This window comes from Rhinatrema bivittatum, chromosome 3 (assembly GCF_901001135.1).
Source record: "Rhinatrema bivittatum chromosome 3, aRhiBiv1.1, whole genome shotgun sequence".
Taxonomy (NCBI): domain Eukaryota; kingdom Metazoa; phylum Chordata; class Amphibia; order Gymnophiona; family Rhinatrematidae; genus Rhinatrema; species Rhinatrema bivittatum.
In genome coordinates, this window is record NC_042617.1 from 17,509,943 (window position 1) to 17,528,122 (window position 18,180).

General features: G+C 43.8%; 1 protein-coding gene across 2 annotated transcripts in view; it reads right to left on the reverse strand.

Moving 5' to 3' along the window:
• Positions 1-237: 237 nt before the first annotated feature.
• KIF6 (kinesin family member 6) overlaps positions 238-18,180 on the reverse strand; it is an 811,696-nt gene continuing 793,753 nt past the window's right edge. For both annotated transcript variants that reach the window (XM_029592929.1, XM_029592928.1), the window contains exons 20-22: positions 15,536-15,607; positions 14,941-15,047; positions 238-796 (exon numbers count right to left, since the gene is read on the reverse strand). In XM_029592929.1, coding sequence (XP_029448789.1) covers positions 783-796; positions 14,941-15,047; positions 15,536-15,607 — 193 coding nt within the window. In that variant the 3' untranslated portion in view covers positions 238-782. The remainder of the gene's footprint in view (positions 797-14,940; positions 15,048-15,535; positions 15,608-18,180) is intronic.

Sequence of the window (18,180 nt, forward strand, 5' to 3'; positions counted from 1 at the left end):
CCTAAGAGAACCAAGTGCAGCTCCAAAGTGGAACGTAAGCTATTTTATCTGTGGGAAGGGCACTGCATGGCTGTTTGAACTGTCATGGGTCACCATTTCAGTGACACTAGCACAAGCTAATTACTCATCCTGACTGTCTTGAGAATTTCCAAGTCAACGGTAAGGTCATGTAATGGAGGTCAAAAGTAATTCTCATTAGTATAGCTCATTACCGAAGTGAACACAACTCTTAAAACATGAATTTAACAGAAAAAAATTTAATCAGTTTCACTTGCAAGCCCTAGTGTGCTGTTCCTATCAGAGACGGCTTCCTGACACCGAAAGCTTATTCAATGAGGTTGCGATACTATTTTCTAAAATGACTGTAGACTCAGTCAGTAGAAATTCAGAAGCTTGGAACAAATATTAAACACACTAATTTAAAAAGGTTGTCATCAATGAAAAAAATGTTATTGAAAGGTTTTCTCAAACTAATACCTTCGCTTCATAATCACATTAGTAAAGTCAAATAAAATAACCTTTATGTACACAATTAAGGCAGCATAAATTCCACAGATGGATGTGTGTCTTCACTTGGAGAGGGCCTCCTGCCTCAGCAGACATGGTGACGAGTGGTAACTGTGCATGTTCAGCGTCACTCCTTGGTGCACGATATTCTGCTTTCCTTCTAGTAGGAACGTTCAGCATCCCTTAAAGTTGGTGAGGGCATGTCCAACAGTCTACCTCCCATGCCAGCATATACAGGTGGTGGGAGGGGGGCATCGGTTCCAAACTGCACTTTATTAGTTGCTCAGTCCTGAAAGAAAACAGACGTCCAGTGAAACAAATCTCAAACCTTCTGCAAACACATATTGTCCTTCATTCAGGGACCAAATAAAGAGGTCGCCTGGAAGGATGTGTCATCCAATGCTGACACAGGGATCACAATACTCAAAAGCCCCAAGAACAGAGATGTTTAGATTGTATATGTTGTTTGAAAATTAACAAAAGAAATTTGAACATAAAAATATTCCTGGGCTCAGCGCTTAAGATTAGGCACCTTAGAGGGGGCTGGTGATCAGGAGTGTGGGCACAAATTTAGGTGCTCAGCACTGATTTTCCAGTGCTGGGTAGGGATGTGTGTTCGTTTGTACCCATTTTTGCTTTGTTTCAAATGAAACCAAAAATTAAAAAATAATGAAATATTTTGTGAATTTCTCATTTTCAGGAAATAGTGTGCTTTACTAGCAAATAAGATGCACTATTAGCAAACAGGGTGCACCATTTCCACCCCCAAAAACAAAAGAATTAAAAAAAGAAAAAGAAAAAACCCTGAAGATGAAAAATGAATAATCCCCCCCCCCCCCAAAAAAAAAACCAAAACATCCCTAGTGCTGGGCGCCTATATAATGCACCTAAATTTCGGATAGTCTATACCTACCAGAGTGTAGGAACTTTAAAATTAATTTACTGTAGGGGCTTATGTTCAGTCTAATTTTTAAATGGCTGAACATAGGTTCCTAAATAAGGTGCCTTAAATCAGACAATGAGCCTTGTGTGAATATTGGGCTTATAGAGTTTACCTGCATACTGACTGGAATGGCTGTAATCAGCCTCCTTTTACTGAAGTAAAAACAAACAGAAACGAATGGATGCAAGGCTGAAAACAAACACAGAAGCCAAAGATGGACATTTCGCATATTCTGTATTTTACCATACAAAGCCATGCAATAAAATCTGCTCATTTTCAGTGGCACTAAATCTTTTGGATAATCTCCCTATGAAGACACTCACCATACACTCCTCTATGCCTTATGTAACCTCTTAGCAGCAAAGCTAATTGCTGCGGAGCCAAGTTTTGTAACTTTTCTTTCTGGCATTATTAAATTCTGTCCCTTGGATGCTTAGTGCTGTGTATATATATATATATATTTTTTTTTTTACTCTTTATTTATGATTTTAAAGACACAATACAAATGAAACAGGTGTAACTGCAAAACAGAAATAAGGATCCACTGAGGATCCAAGATGGCTGACGGTGTGAGACACGCTTGAGGTGTTCCTCCCAGGACCCGGACCACAACAAATATGCCCCACTCTGGCAGGAAGCATCAGGCCAGGGAGCGAGCAGCATTGCCTCTACCATCCTTACCTAGAGTCTTGGGCCCGATGGACGCCCATGTGCGCCAGGGATCCTTCAATTCGGGAGACGGTTCGCTCGAAGTGAGTCAGGAGGAAGTGGAACCCGACTCCCTCACTGACTTTCTGACATCATTTTCCCCAGAGCAATGGTTGGCCCCGATTAACCCCACAGAGGCCAGAACAGCACAACTGCTTGGCGGAGCAGCACCCTCTGGTGTTAAAGAGGGAAGCCCTTTACGTCCTGGAGCAGTGGTTATACCGGGATTTGACCCGGTGTCTTATGAAGTCCCCGGGAACTCCGAGGACAATGCTAGCTCCTCTGATCTTCGGCGGTTGAAGAAGAAGATAGTGTACCCGGAAGATTGCTGTCTGAATTGGTAAGACCCACTTCTGTCACTCTAGAATCTATCTGGGAGGCGATAGACTTTGAATCATAATATCTCTAAGCAATTAAACCCAGGGATCACCTCCCTGGGCATGCTAGATAATCGCCTGAAAATAGTAGAAAGTGGAGTTTCTTTGAATAAAAATTCCTGTGCGAATCTCAAGTTGGAAACTGGAAGTGTATCAGTGGTCCAACAATCTATGATTAGAGAAAATCAGATCCTAACTAACAGACTGGAGAAGCTAGAAAATCAGGTGCAGGGGAAGAATCTGCACATTATTAATTTCCCTAAAGATCCTACAGTCCTCCCTAAGGACATGTGAGGAAGATATCTATTAGAGGTCCTTAAAATTCCAGAACAGACTTTGCCTTTGGTCTCAAGAGTCTATTACATTCCACCTTTAAAAAAGTCTCGTCAGATCAAAAGGGGCTTCAAGTTCTATCACCAATTGAAACTCCCTAGTTGGATTTATTGAACATGTTGGAGACTACTCAAAAGGACTTGATTTCACCAGCTACACTTATTGTTACCTTCTTATTGGATTCTGACTGAGAATGGATATTGAAAATGTTTTTTCGCCACCAATTGGATACGTTCCTGGATTATAAAGTTTGCATTTATCCAGACTTGGCAAGGCAAACCCAAAAGGAAAGTAATTTTTATTATTAAGACCTAGGGTACTAGAGATAGGAGATTTTTTTCCTTCTGAAATTCCCGAGTAAATGAATCATTAAATACCGGAATGTGTCTTATATTTTCTTTCTTCCGGCATAACTTTCAGCTTTTTTGTCTGATAAAGCTCCATCTGCTACCAATCTTGCTTCTTCTCCCATTGCCTTAGATTGAGTAGAAAAGTCTAGCACTGTTACCCGTTGCAAATAGGTATGATCCCTGAATGCCTGTCATTCTATTATTTGTGATGTTTCCTGAGGTAGACTTATGGATCCTCATGTAGGGGACTTGGATATAGAGACAATTATTATTATTTATTTCCTTTTTTGTTTATCTATAGAATGATAACCATTTTGTCTCTTTATTTACAATTTCAAGTGTATTTCTTGAAAAGTATTTGAAAAATTTGAAAAATAAAAAATTATATTAAAAAAAAAAAAGAAATAAGGATTCAGCAATAAGAGGCATTACAAATATCTGCAATAGTATAGCCCAAGGTGTAAACTAAATCAGAAAAATTAAGTCAGAAAAATACAAGCACATATCCAGACACTGGCATCTAGTGAGCCTAGGTACCAGATATATCTTCAGCTATAAATGTATGATATGGGCCCCATGTGACGTTATACTTAAACAACTCATGTCGAAGGCTATATCTAAGCTTTATTTTTGTATCTCTGAATTTCTCAGAACAGAGGCCTCAGACAAGCGCTACATATTAATCTTCCTTTCCCTGTGTGTCCTTTCACAGAACCCATTTTCCAGTGAATTACATTAATTAGAGGGGTATTGCCCAGTCACAAATCAATGCTACTTTTTGACTTTTGTTTATATAACTTGTTTTCCACTTCATTGGCCTGTGCACACATTTTATCAACAGGCGTGGGTTCATCCTCGGCTAATAGAGCACAGAGTCAAGCCATCCGTGTATGCTACTGAACTGATAACACGGACCATTTCAAGAGGTCAGAGGGATCATTAAAGGAATACCCAAGGCACGATGAGCAGGCTCTTTGAGTCCTGCAAATGGTGAGTCTGAAGAGATTCTCTCAGCAGGATATTAATTTTATATTCTCATTTTAGCTTTTAGTATTAGTTCTATTGCCTACATTTATAAAATTTCATTTCATTATCAGAGCCCACAACCCTTATCTCTTATCTGGGTATTTGTCTGTGGGCAGTGTTCATTGACTCATGATCACCAGTGGCAATAATGCAAACTCAGTAAATGAGGGTAAAATTAACAATATTCCTGAAACAATTAAGAACTTTGTCATTTTTACCCTGAATTCTTTTTTAACAGGAAGTTTAGTCCTCTTGCTTTGGCATCGCCATACCATAACTGTTTCGTCAGTGGGGCATTAACCCTCCTATATTCCACTACTTCTCAGTGTCAGCTGAAAGACCAAGACAGGACTGACCTCAGCTCAGAGCCTAGACCCTACACTTGGATCTTAGCCAAAGAGAGCAGAGAAGTGAAATATCAATCCCCTGTCCAATTTAGAGGCAGGTTTAAGACTGAGATGAGCTATTCTGCAGGACATAGCAGGGACTCAAGTGGAGGGAGTGAGGAACTTATCACATGAAGCCCTAATGACATGCACAGAACTGCATTAATTTTCCTTGGGGGACAGAACAGAAGAAGGATCTGTTTTTAATCAATGAATGTAGGACCATCCCTATAAAAGTAGGTTAGTTTACCAGCTTGGGTTACATGATAACAGGATTCTCACAGAGGGATTATTGCCGATCATAAGGGAAAATGGAAAGTGTTCATTTAGGGGCGTGAGAGAGAGGTGTGTCAGAGCCTCACTGATTGCAATCCTTGAAGGTGCCAACATCCCACTGACTTCAGTGATGTCCACCAAGGGTTGTCTTAGCAACCCATAAAATATCTGTGGGACAACCCTGTCTGCTGGCAACTTACAGGGCCCAGCAAATATTACCTCATTTTCTGAGCACTCCCACCATCAGCATCATTCATTTATAAAAATTAAAACAAAGGGATTAATTTGCAAAGAGGATGGCCATTTAAATTTAGGGATTAGGTAGTTAAATTAGCCCTGTTGAAAACTGAGTCAACCTGAGCAGTTAAATTTTGTCACTTACAAAATGGGCGGGCAGGGTGCAGTTAAGTTGGGGAAAGCAAGTTAGAGTTAATTTTCAGTGCTAGCCGCCTAAATTGATTGACCAAATTACGGCCAAGATTAGCCGGTTTAAATCTATCCAGCTTTCCTTACTTCTGGAGTCAGTGATCCCTTCCTTCCTGTCTCTCAATTACAGGGCCTGGCAGCACCCCCTCCCCACCTGATGTCAGAAAAATCTGATGCCCCATCCCCACCCCTCTCCCCTAAAGTTCCCCCAATAGCTCCCCAAGTCAAGCCAGCAGGCATCCAGTATTGCTCTGATGTTAGACATTGCCAGCTCATGAAGGAGGTAAGCCTTCTTTGTTCCAGATGACTGGACTCGGAGAGCTTTTGGGGGGACTTCTGGAGAGTGGAGGATTGGGGTGGGTATAGGATGCCAATTGTTTTGAAATTGGGTAGATGGGATGGAGGATTGGGGAGGGAGGCCTATTGGCTCTGCAGTTAGTGCTGAAATCGGCTGGGTGGGAGAGGATTTTCAGTGCTAGCTGCTTAAATCTAGCCAGTCACATTTTGACCAGCTAGAAAGTTAATTTTTAGCTGAAAATCTAGGCACCTAGGTTTGGTTGAAAATGTGTTTTACACAGCCAGTCAAAACCTGGCCTAAGTTAGGTGCTTTAACCTTTATATGAAGTTGATCCCAAAGTGTCATTAACGTATGGGGCTACATGCTGCTGTGTTTGCTAAATGCTTGGCTTTTGCTAGTGAAGGTGCTTGCTGCTGTAGCCCCAGTTGAGACTAGGTCTGACTGAGTGGGAATCTTAAAGGAGCAGTAGGAAACCACTGCACCATAAAAAAATTTGACTAAGCTAATTGAGAGCTGGTGTAAGAGCTTTGCGAAATCACACCTCCAAACACCCATTAAATCTACTCTGGGCTGATTGTGCATCTTTATTACAGAGAACAGTGTGAGTCCATATAAAAGAAATTCAGAGAATGGAAATGACAGGAAAATGGAGATCTAGCTCTTAGAAACGATAAGTAATACAGAAGAAGCTGAGACTAGAATGGAAAGCAAAATGGATATGAAAGAAAAGAAGAGGTTCCGCCGAAAATTAAAGGAGCCTGCTTTCTGGGGGGCACTGGTACCCAAAATAAGCCTCTCCTGACATGTCCTGAGAATCTGGGGTGCATAGGACACCAAGCAAGGAAGTTCTTAGAGGCACTCACACAGAGAGCTCATAAACCTTCTGGACCGGGAAAAAGATGTGAGGAAAGGAGAATCGGGATTCCACCAGTCATATCGTAGACAGAGAATAAGAGAGCAGATGAGAACTGTGTAAAGCCCATCTCGCCTGCTCACTTACATTCCTCGATTGATCTCGGGCTTTCCTCTCACAACCAGAAATCCTCTGGGCTTATTGCACACTCTCTTGAATTCTGTTACTGATTTCCAGTAGAAGGCCATTCCATGCATCTGCCACCCTACCCCCTCTGAGCAGGAGGCATCCAGATGAATACAAATTAAGTGTTACAAAAAGTGAACAGGGAGGGAGCAGCACAATAACTGTAAAAGCCAGCACCAGCCCTGCCCCCAAGAGCACCCAACACTAGCTGGACAGAGTGAATGAAAGATACTGCATCCAGAGATGAGATTTTACTTGCCTCTACTGCAGCCCCCCAAGTGCTGTCGTGACAGACACGTGGGCCTGAAATTCTGCCCTACCATCCACACTGATGTATTATTATTGATTAACCTTGAATTTTCTCTGGGGGAGAAGATGTGAATTTACTGGGCCAAATGCCAGTGTGTACCCGGGTAAAAGGCTGGGCGAAGACGTCCTTATCTGCCCTTACTACGCTGGCAGATAAAGACCTGCCCTCTGTATCATTTCAATTGTAGTCATTCCTTACACCGTCCCAGGCACGCTTGCATTCTGCCACTGCTTTGATTCCATCTCTGCTGGTAGGTGATCCCAGCATCGACTCCCCATGCATCTCCTTTCTGCAGCTTTGCCATGCAGCTAGAAAGCCAACAAACTCGTCCTCAGGTTTGAGAAGAGAAGGGCTCCAGCTTGACCAAATTAAGATAAAAGAGAACAGCAGGGAGGCTTAAGTGTAGTGAGTGTTTGCTTTGGATGGTAGAAGGTGGCTGGAGGGCTGCCTGTGTGTGTTTGCCTGACAGCCATTCCTGATAAGTGGGGAGATAATGTCACACTTGCACCAGCTGCCAGGGTCCTGCCAGCATGCTGTCAGCAGTACTCAAGCACTGATGCAAAGTTATTGCTTAAAGCAATAGCAGCCATGCTCACCGAGAGGTCCATCTTTAAAAGGGTTTGATTGGGAAACCTTTGAGATACCAGGACAACCCCCCCACCTAGTTTTAAATTCTCCTCCGTCCTAGCTCAGTAGCAACATTTTAGCTGGATAAAAAGAGGCAGAGCAAGGGGCGTCCCTAAAAGAAATTCAGCACAAGCTGGATGGACTTACTTGGGTACACCTGGTTGGGTAAATCGCTGTAGTAAAGATCTCCAGGTAAGTTTAGCCAGCCTTATTTTGTAGACAGCTAAGCTCTGCCAGGGTAAACATCCCTGGGTAGCTCCCGCTCCCCGGTTTGCTCAATATCCCCCTCTAAAAGTCTAAATTAACACCCTGTTGTTTCTCTTCTTCAATCTGTCCTTATCGAGAGTAGATGGAAAAGGAAACTCTCTTATACGTTTGTTAGAACAGCTTTGCGGTTCTAACTCCGAAAGCGAGACCAATTCAACAGTTTAAGAGGGTTTTGATATTATTGTTAGAGTATTATTATTGTAGATATATAACAAATGGCTTTGCAAAGTCTAAAATTCTGGAGCAAAGTTATTTTCATAGACTTGTTACTTTGTGATGTCATGTCGTGAGATCCTGTTAGGGTGGAGGCATCCCTCCTGGGTCTGCATGATCAGAGTTGGGGAGGTCCCAACTTGATTTGTTTTCTCCAGGACAAATCTCGAAGAAGTGAAAACGAAATCTTTTTCAGCCAAAAGGAAGCTATGAGGATCATATTTCCCCAGTTCTTTCTGAGTTTTATCAAGCTGTTGGCCGTCGGAGGTATGGAAGGATAAGCATACAGAAGATATGCCTCCCAGGGAAGGAAGAAGTCATCTGTTCTGCCACCATTCTGCCTCTGGTCTCCTCTTGGAGCAGAAGACTAGTATCTTCCTGTTCATGGTCACAAACAAGTCCAACTCAAATATTTCCCACTTGAAGAAGATCCTTTTTGCAACATCCTAATCCAGGAATCCCTTTTCGGGGTCTAGGTGTCAACTGAGTCTGTCAGCTTGGACAGTGTCTCTTCCTGCAAGGTTTGTGGCTCTTAGGGTTGTCCTAGTAGAAATGGCCCAGTTTCATGCCTTGACAGTTTCCCAAACCGGAGGGATTCTACCAGTGTGCAATTTGTGAAGGGATCTGCAGCAATTTGGTTGGTTTTCCTAATAGGAGGTGTACTGGTGTTCTAGGGTCCAATGCAATAGAGTAATTTGCCAGAGGCATGACCCCAAAGTAATGAGTGGGTGGTAGACAAACAAGGCAAGACTGATGAGTTCTGACTGGAAGAGGGACAGGAGGACTTCTCCTGCGATTGCTACCTTCACCTCAGGTTGAGTCCTCAATTGCTGAAAACCAGTAGGATTGAATCGGAACAATAGGAAACAGAAGGCACACACCAAGACAATGTAGAACCCAAACCTGGAGATATGAAGCCACCCATAAAAGAAGTGTAGGACCACTGCAGGACGACAGGATACATGAAGCAAACTAGGACCAAACAGAAACACAGGATACACAAAGCAATCTATGAGTAAACAGGAACACGAAATACAGGACCTTGTCTAGGAACACAAAGATCAAGTGTCAGATCACAAAGACAAAATACAAGTTTAAGCTCTGACAAAATGCAGACTGTGAGCCTGGAATATAACGGTGTCCAGACAGGAACAAGTTGGCCACCAGCAGGAAGTGGGCTACAAAGCTGGGAGAACCAACCAATGAGGGTCTTTGCTGGCAGGAAGCAAGAACTGCCCATCAGAGCCTCACACCCAGTGTAATATATCTATAGTGCTGCCTTTTCAAAAGTAGGGTTATTGCTCTTCTGAGTCCTTGGAGTTAGTTCTATTATGGTATGATAAATCTGCTATATAGGTTCCGAGTGTCTTTTTTTGCAGTTTTATGTTACTTCTCAACGTTCTTGGCAATGGAAGGCATTTGTGTTACTGTTTCTGAGGTGACAACAGAATTTGAATATAGTTTTTTTGTATGGTGAGTTATAAGGATCAATGTCCTAGGTCTGTTGTTGTTGAAATTTTTATGGAAGTAGAGTGTGTTTCAGAACTGGAGGTGCAGGTTTTAAATTGTGATTCTGTCCTTTCTTGCATAGACTTCACTCTCATAATCCATGCAGAAGAATTGGTTGAATGAAGATATCAAATAATTTTAATGGTAGAGATGCCAATAGGAGCTGGTATAAGTAGGAGGCAGTGTGGAAAGGACAGGGGGCTGTTATGAGGGTGGAAATGGAAAACATGAAAGGTGGAATGAGAGGCTGGGTAAGGCGTAAGAGTCAAAAGAAATGGACTGGAGATAGGAGAGAGGATGCATGATAGAGAAGTAGCTGAAGCAGATGAGAGGATGAGAGGCAAAGTAAAACAGATGAGGACTGGGGAGGGGATGAGTATATAGGATAGCACTGGGGGACTAAAGAGTGGGTAAAAGGCAGAGAGAGAATAGGAGACTGGGGAAGGAGAGACTGAAGAGGGAATGGGAGATCTGAAGCGGTCTGAATTGGAGATGGAAAGCTGGTAGGAAGGTGAAAGGTAAATGAGGAAGACTGAGGACTGGAAGGGGTGAAGGAGGAGTAAAATCTAGCTATGGGTGGATAGAGAGCAGAGCCGTAGCATGCCTGTGGCCAATATGGCCACTGCCATAGGCACCGCTACCAAAAGGTGCCGCTACCACTACCATATGCCAAGGAGAGCAGTGCAGTTGGCAGGTCCCCAGCAAAAGAGAAAGCAGCGTGGCTCTGTCAAAATTGACAGTGTGGTCGTTGCAGCCTTAGTAAGTGGAAGAGCAGCGCGGCCCCACTGGCAAGGCTGCTGATTCTGGCAGAGCCACGCTGCTTTTTAACTTACTAAGATCACGCTTACCACGCTGTCAATTTCGGTGGGGCTGCGCTCCTTTGGAGAAGGAGGAGTGCACTCTGCCAGAGGTAGTCCAATGCCCTATGGCTGGAAGTCATTCCCTTGGCCACAGGTCTGAAGAAGGAGACTGCTGCTTCCTGCTAAATCAAGGAGGAAGTGAGTGAGAGAGAGCATGTGTGCTTGTGTGTAGGAAAGTGAGAGAGCATATGTGTGGGATAGTGAGAAAGCATGTGTGCATGTGTGTGGGAGAGAGAGAGCATCTATGCATGTGTGCAGGAGAGTGAGAGAGCATGTGTGCAAGTGTGTGGGAGAGAGAGCGAGCATGTGTGCTTGTGTGTGGGAGAGTGAGAGCATGTGTGCTTGTGTGTGGGAGAGAGAGCGAGCATGTGTGCTTGTTTGTGGGAGAGTGAGAGGGAGCATTTGTGTGTATGAGAAGGAGCATGTGTGTGCACAAGAGGAAGCATGTAAGTGCACAACTATCCCAGTTAGTCTCCAACTGTTAATCCATGACAATTTCAGGACTTCTGGAAATCAAAAGTTCCAAGGTATGGATAACAGGGAATTTTTTAAAATCCTTATTTTAATTGTTGGGTGTTATTTGATGTGTCTGTTTTGAAATATTTTATTGATATTTGGAAGATTTTTATACAACTTTTTAATTATTGAATGCTATTCTATTCAATAATTGTTTTGAATTATTCTTTTTATTGGTATGGTTTTACTAATTTTGTTTTATGAGGAATGGTAATGTTTCTGTTTTTATATTGTTGCAGTGCATACAGAATTTGGCTTGTTGCTGATACCAGTTTAGTTTTTGTCTGTATATTTCTATTTATACTGTATGGTCTCTTTATTCTGTATTTGAGGGTCTATCTGTGTTTTGCATGTGTGAGTGAAGTGAGTTATTCCATTAGTGGGTAGTTTCTATGTAGGGATCTATAGCACCTTGAATTGTTCTGCTTCCCTAATAGGGGCTGTATTACTATTTTAGGCCTGGTGTAATATTTGTAGTATTAACTTTCATAGGTAGGGTTGTTGCTGTTTGAGTGGCTCTCTGAAGGTCATGCTCATGCCTAAGATGCATTACAGTAGGCCTAATAGCATACAGGTTCCAAGTATCTCTTGCTTTTTTGCAGGGTTTTCTGCTTGGCAGGATAGCAGTGCATATAAATGTAATGTCATATTGTAAGTGATATTTTTACCTCAGAAGACTGTGCTTTGAATGTTCTTTTCCATGTAAAATCTCTATTATGAATGCATAATTTTAAATTGTGTATGAGGAGGGTGTGATCGGGTGAGGGGTGCAAGGCTGTAAAGTTTTCCTAGGGCCTCTAATACCCTTGCACTAGCCATGGGCATTGGTGTCATGTGTTGTGTATTGGGTGAAGGTGCAGTTTTTCACTTGGCCATAGGCGCCAAATTGCCTGGCTACAGCTCTGATAGAGAGGCAGACAAGAGAAATGGAGAAAAAAGAGGAAACAGAAAAATCAATGTCAGAGAAAGATGTAGAGCGGTGTGGCCAACTCCAGTCCTCAAGAGCTACAGATATGCATGAGCTAGATTTGCATACAGTGGAGGCAGTGCATGCATGTTGATCTCATACACATTCATTGTGGATATCCTGAAAACCTGGCCAGGTTGTGACTTTCGAGGACCAGAGTTGATCACATCTGATGTGGGTGTTATGCTCAGGCTTGTGAACCCTTGGCCAACGGGAGGATGGTATACCTTTCGGAGGATCCGTAGGTTCTCTCGTCGGGTGGCGAGGCAGAGCAGAAGACAGGACCAGCTGACCCTTGGCACTGGAGACTGAGGCAAGCTCGGAGGCGGATGAAGAGACGAGAAGAGGAGCTGTGTCTTCACCACTGGAAGACTGTGGTCCCCCCAGGAGGAGCCTGTAGGGACCCAGACCGCAGGGACTTAGGTGGACCTTTGAGAGGTCAGGGTGACGGAGCAAGGGCTGACTGAAGCTTTGCCCTGGAAGCCTGCGGTCCCCCCGGGAGGAGCCCGTAGGGACCTGGGCCGCTGGGACTTAGGCGGGCCCTTGGAGACGATGGTCTAGAAGGAGTCCTAGGTTGAGTGCCAGAGGGTTGTCGCTCACCAGTCCGAGGTCACGCACCGAAGGATCACCACTTGCTAGTTCGAAGTCACACACCAGAGAATCACCACTTGCCAATCCGAAGTCACACACCAGCAAATCACCGAGAGCCAATCCGAAGTCAGGAACCGGGAACGTCAAGATGAAACAGGAACAGGATCCAAAGCTCAAGGAACTCACCGAAGCAAGCAGACCAGACAGCGCTGTAGGATGTTGCCAAGTTGCTGGATGAGCAGAGGAAGCTTCCTTTTATACTTCCCCTGCTCTGGCTGATAGGGAACAGGTGAAGCCATTTAAAGGGATTAGGTCCCTTTAAATCTGTGGAGGAGGCGCGGCCTCGTGCCTAAGGATTGCGGCGGCCATCTTGGATCTCCCCCGCGGAGGGGAGACGCCGCTGAACGCTGCGAAGGTGGAGCAGGACGGCTTCCCCTGCAAGGAGCAGTCACGGAGGCCGCGCGGGGGCGCCGGCCCGAATCGGAGCCCTCCCCCGGGGCTGCCGCTGCGGATCAGGTAGGGGGCCGCGGTCGTGGGGCGCCACGGCCGCAGAACACAATAGTGGGGGTTGAAGGGAAGAAGACAGAAAGAGAGAAGAAACAGAAAATGGAAATGAGACCTTAGAAAAAGATTTAGAAGACTGACAAAATAAAGTGGAAAAGAGAAACTGGGACCAATTCAATGAGAAAAATAAAACAATCAGACAAAGTTACAGGAAAAGCATTTTATTTTCAGTTTTTAGAGCATACAATATGTCAGCTTTGGGAATGTGCACTTTTTATATCTTTGTATTTTGCTTAGTACAGGAGGAAATATATTTCTGTTTCTCTTTCTTTAATGTTCCTTTGCTCATAAGAGTCTGGTTTCTTGGAGTTTCTATTTCAATTCTTCTCTCTTAGAGGTTCATACTCTGCCATGAGGAATCCAGCTAAGTTAGCAAGATAAACCTATCAGACTAACTAATATTGGAAATTCAGCAGCATGGGTGCACCGCTGAATATACCCAGCTATCTTAAAGTTAACGGATACGTTTATTTCTTTATTTGTTTGTTACAATACTTCCACATCCACTGTACAGGGCGGGTGTGGTTATTTTAGGACTGCTGAGGCAGTTATAAAGTTAGCAAGATAACTTAGCCAGATAATGCAGAATGTCAGCGTAATCCAACTAAAAAAATGATTTACTAAGCCATAATATTTTCCCTGAGTACTACCGGAGAAAATACCACAGCACGGAGTCACAACGAGACGGTGACCCTCATCCTGGGGCTGCCAACTTTTAAAGGTCCCGAGTGGCCCCCAAACCCTTATCCCTCTGGTGCGTGAAAATCTCTGGGGGAGGGGGGGGGGTCTAGTGAGACCCTCCCTAGCCCACCTCCCCCCACCCAACTGCAACCTGAAGCATCCAAAATGTAAATAAATAAAGGTGCTGACCTGGGTCCCCTCACCCATGCCAAATCCCACCCCCACTGATTCCAAAAACGTCCTCCCCGCCCCGAGGACCTCCTTCCCCACTCCTTAATCCTCTGACCTGCCTTCAGCACTTACAGGAAGCCCCTGGTGGTCCAGTGAGTCCCACAATGCCCCTTTGAACTCTAGGTCCAGCTGTGCCATTTTGCAGCTGGCACTATTTTCAAGAAATGGGCTGTTTAGAGCTCTGTGGGTGATGCTAGGGCGCATGCTTGAGGCTTTTCTGAGAGAGTTCTGCAGCTATGAATACATTGCCAATTGTATTGCGACAAGAGGGTAATATAAAGCAGTTTAGAGAGGAATTAGAAACTTCTGTTCCCTGTAGAGGAATATGTAGCATGGGCAGTAGTTGTTTTGGGAAACAAGGGGGTCAATAGGTAGGGTGAGGGTCCTAGTTGGTTTTGTTGTTTTATGCGCTTTATTATGGATGTTATGCTGTAACCTGTTCTGGATGTTTTCAATAGGACGTAAATAAATAAAAAATATAGAAAAATATAGTAGTGACCCACTTGTCTGAGTCGGTAGACCTGGCTTGTCTTCCGAGAAACAAGAAATGCTAATAAAAATACGTCAGCAGTTTGGATACCACCTTTTGTGGGAGAAGCAAGTGGGCAGGCAGTGTAGTGTAGTGGGTGGAACACAGAGGTAGGGACCTGGGGATTAGTTCTGATCCCAAGAGGAGCTAAGATTGCACTGATAGAGAGGAAGAAGGGGCTATTGTATACACCCAGGAGTGAGTGAGCAGAGGGAGGTTTAGATTCTGGCCCCAGACGTGCACAGTTCCTTCTGTGGCTAGATCTGGACGCGCAGCTGACTCCTCTTTCCCATAACCAGATGTTGGTTTCCTGCATCCATCTTTCAATGTCCCGTACCCTCCCTGTGCTACAGAAATAACAAAGCTTATTATCAGGGCATACTGTACCTTCCAAGAGAAAACTTACCTTTCTTCTGCATTAGGTTCTCTCTGGCTTTAATAAACGCCAAGATATCAGCATCTACCTGGCTGTCTCCTGTTAGAGGGATGGCAGAGCCCACCCTTCTTGGGGTCCTGAAAGAAGCCCAGAAATTCAGGAAATCCAAGGACCAGTAGCAGTTTCTCCACAGCTTTTCTAGTTTAGGCCTTGGTTTTGAAAATAGATTTCTCTAAATTCAATAATCTACAGTGTTTAGAAAAACTTTTGCACAGAGGGTTGTGGGCTGCCCTGGTGAGCCACTTACTAGCCAGACTCGGGACACACATGTACCAGTTCCAGAGTGACTAGGACTGTCAGTATAATGGATGGGCTTGATGAGGGGCGAAAATGTGGAAAACGTCTCTAAAAAGCTGTGAAAGAATGCTTATGGCACTGTAACCCAACAAAAGCCAGCTCCAACTGAGCTGGAAGCCCAAAGAGCCGGAAGGATATTGCCAGACTCTCCAAAATAACAAGATAATAGGGGTTGTCTTTTTATGGGGACGTTTATTTGTTTGGGATAAGTAGCTGTGAAATGCCAGTTGCAAAGCTTGGACTTTCTGAGCTGCTGGCTGATACGTACCTTATTACAGGTGCAGACCTGCCATGGTTGCTCACTCTGCTGCTTAAAGAGGACTCTCCAGTCTCTGAAAAACTGAAGCAAAGGCAATACAGTTAATTATTTTGCTTTTTAGAATTTATATGTAGCTCAAGAGAACAAAATTAATTGGCAGAATTTTTTTTCTGTGAAATGGTCAAGGTTAGTAGCTGTGAGTTCTTTAAAACTATTCAAAATAACTACACTCAGAGGTTAATCAGTCAACATGAGGCTGAGGCAGAGGATACATATACATAAAGGCATAAGCAATCAACATGAGGCTGAGGTACAGGGCACGCATATACAGAGCCATAAACAATCAACATGAGGCTGAGGTACAGGGCATGCATATACAGAGCCATAAACAATCAACATGAGGCTGAGGTACAGGGCATGCATATACAGAGCCATAAGCAATCAACATGAGGCTGAGGTACAGGGCATGCATATACAGAGCCATAAGCAATCAACATGAGGCTGAGGTACAGGGCATGCATATACAGAGCCATAAACAATCAACATGAGGCTGAGGTACAGGGCATGCATATACAGAGCCATAAGCAATCAACATGAGGCTGAGGTACAGGGCATGCATATACAGAGCCATAAGCAATCAACATGAGGCTGAAGTACAGGGTACGCATATACAGAGCCATAAGCAATCAACATGAGGCTGAGGTACAGGGCACGCATATACAGAGCCATAAGCAATCAACATGAGGCTGAGGTACAGGGTACGCATATACAGAGCCATAAGCAATCAACATGAGGCTGAAGTACAGGGTACGCATATACAGAGCCATAAGCAATCAACATGAGGCTGAGGTACAGGGTACGCATATACAGAGCCATAAGCAATCAACATGAGGCTGAGATACAATGTACATATACAGAGAGGCATAACCAATCAAACACAAGGCTGAGGTACAGGATATGTATAGACTTAGATATAACCAATCAAACACAAAGCTGAGGTTTAATTCAAAATGAGAGTTAATAATGTGGATAATTATCATGTTGATTAATTGTAGTGTTTTGAGGGTCACTGTCAGACAAATATTAAATAAATCAATAGACTAAAAGTATTTTAGATTAGCTTTACATCCCTACTCCCTTGGATTTTTTAACTCAATAACAAATCAACTAAATTAAGGTGCAGAAAATAGTCTAGCAGAGAGAGGGAGGCTTTCCTGTCTTTTGTACTGAGCACCTCATGTATGATTATCTCCCAGTTGGTGAGAGGTTGTAAGTGTGCACTAAGTGCAAAGAGCTCCAAGCCCTCAGAGAATGAGTCTGATTTCTAGAGGCTAGAGTAGCAGACCTAGAGAAGCTAAGGGAGACAGAGAGGTATATAGAGGAGACCTTCAGTGACACCGTACAGAAGTCTCACCTCCAATCTGGCAGCCCCCATGCTGCCTTGGATGAGAAAGGTCATCTGGACAGAGAGCATCACCTTGATGAGGCAGGAAGCAATCCCATAGCTAGGACCTGCCCTCAAGGTGATGTCATATCCTCGTGATTGAGGATAGGTCTCCAGGGGCACATGCCCAGGAGGGAAGGGTTAGGAGGGCTGTTGTAGTTGGTGATTCGATTATTAGAAAGATCGATAGCTGGGTGGCTGGTGGCCATGAGGATCATTTGGTAACTTGCCTGCCTAGAGAAGATGGTGAACCACATGCATCACATAGATAGGATTTAAGATAGTGCTGGGGAGGAGCTGGTTATCTTGATAAATGTTTCTACCAATGACATAGGAAAGTGTAGGAGGGAGGTTCTGGAAGTCAAATGTAGTATTTTACATAGAAAGTTGAAATCCAGAACTTCTAGGGTAGCATTCTCAGAAGTGCTCCCGGTTCCACGTGCAGGAACCCAGAGGTAGGAAGAGCTCCAGAGTCTCAACGTGTGGATGAGACGATGGTGCAGGGTTCAGGGTTTTAGATTTGTTAGGAACTGGACATCATTTTGGGGAAGGGGGGGCCTTTCCTGAAAGGATGGGGTCCACCTTAACTAGATTAGAACCTGGCTGCTGGCGCTAACCTTTAAAAAGAAGATAGAGCAGCTTTTAAACTAGATGATTGGGGGAAAGTCGCTCAGAAGCGCATGATTTGGAATGATGCATCTTTGAAGGATCTTAAGAGAAAAGGGAAATTAGGGCATCCCAGTAGAGAGGTTGCAATAAATGCTAAAGTGGGCCAGGTGCCTTTATGTAAAGAGCAGAAAGATTCAGAATTACCCATTAACTTATAAGCAGGTTGTTAATACAAAAAAACCCATACTTTGAAATGTCTGTATACAAATGTTAGAAGTCTAAAAAATAAGATGGGACAGTGAGAGTGTATAGCACTGGATAAAGAGGGAGATATAATTGGAGTCTCAGAGACCTGGTAGAAGGAGGATAACCAATGATACCAGGGTACAAATTATATCGAAATGATAAGATGGATCAAATTGGTGGAGGGATGGCACTGTATATTAAAGAGAGCATTGAGTCAAACAGAATAAAAGTTCTGCAAGAACCAAAATGCACTGTAGAATCTTTATGGATAGAAATTCCAGGTGAAAAGGGAAATAAAATAGCGGTGGGGGTGTATTACTGTCCACCTGGCCTGAATGAACTAACAGACAATGAA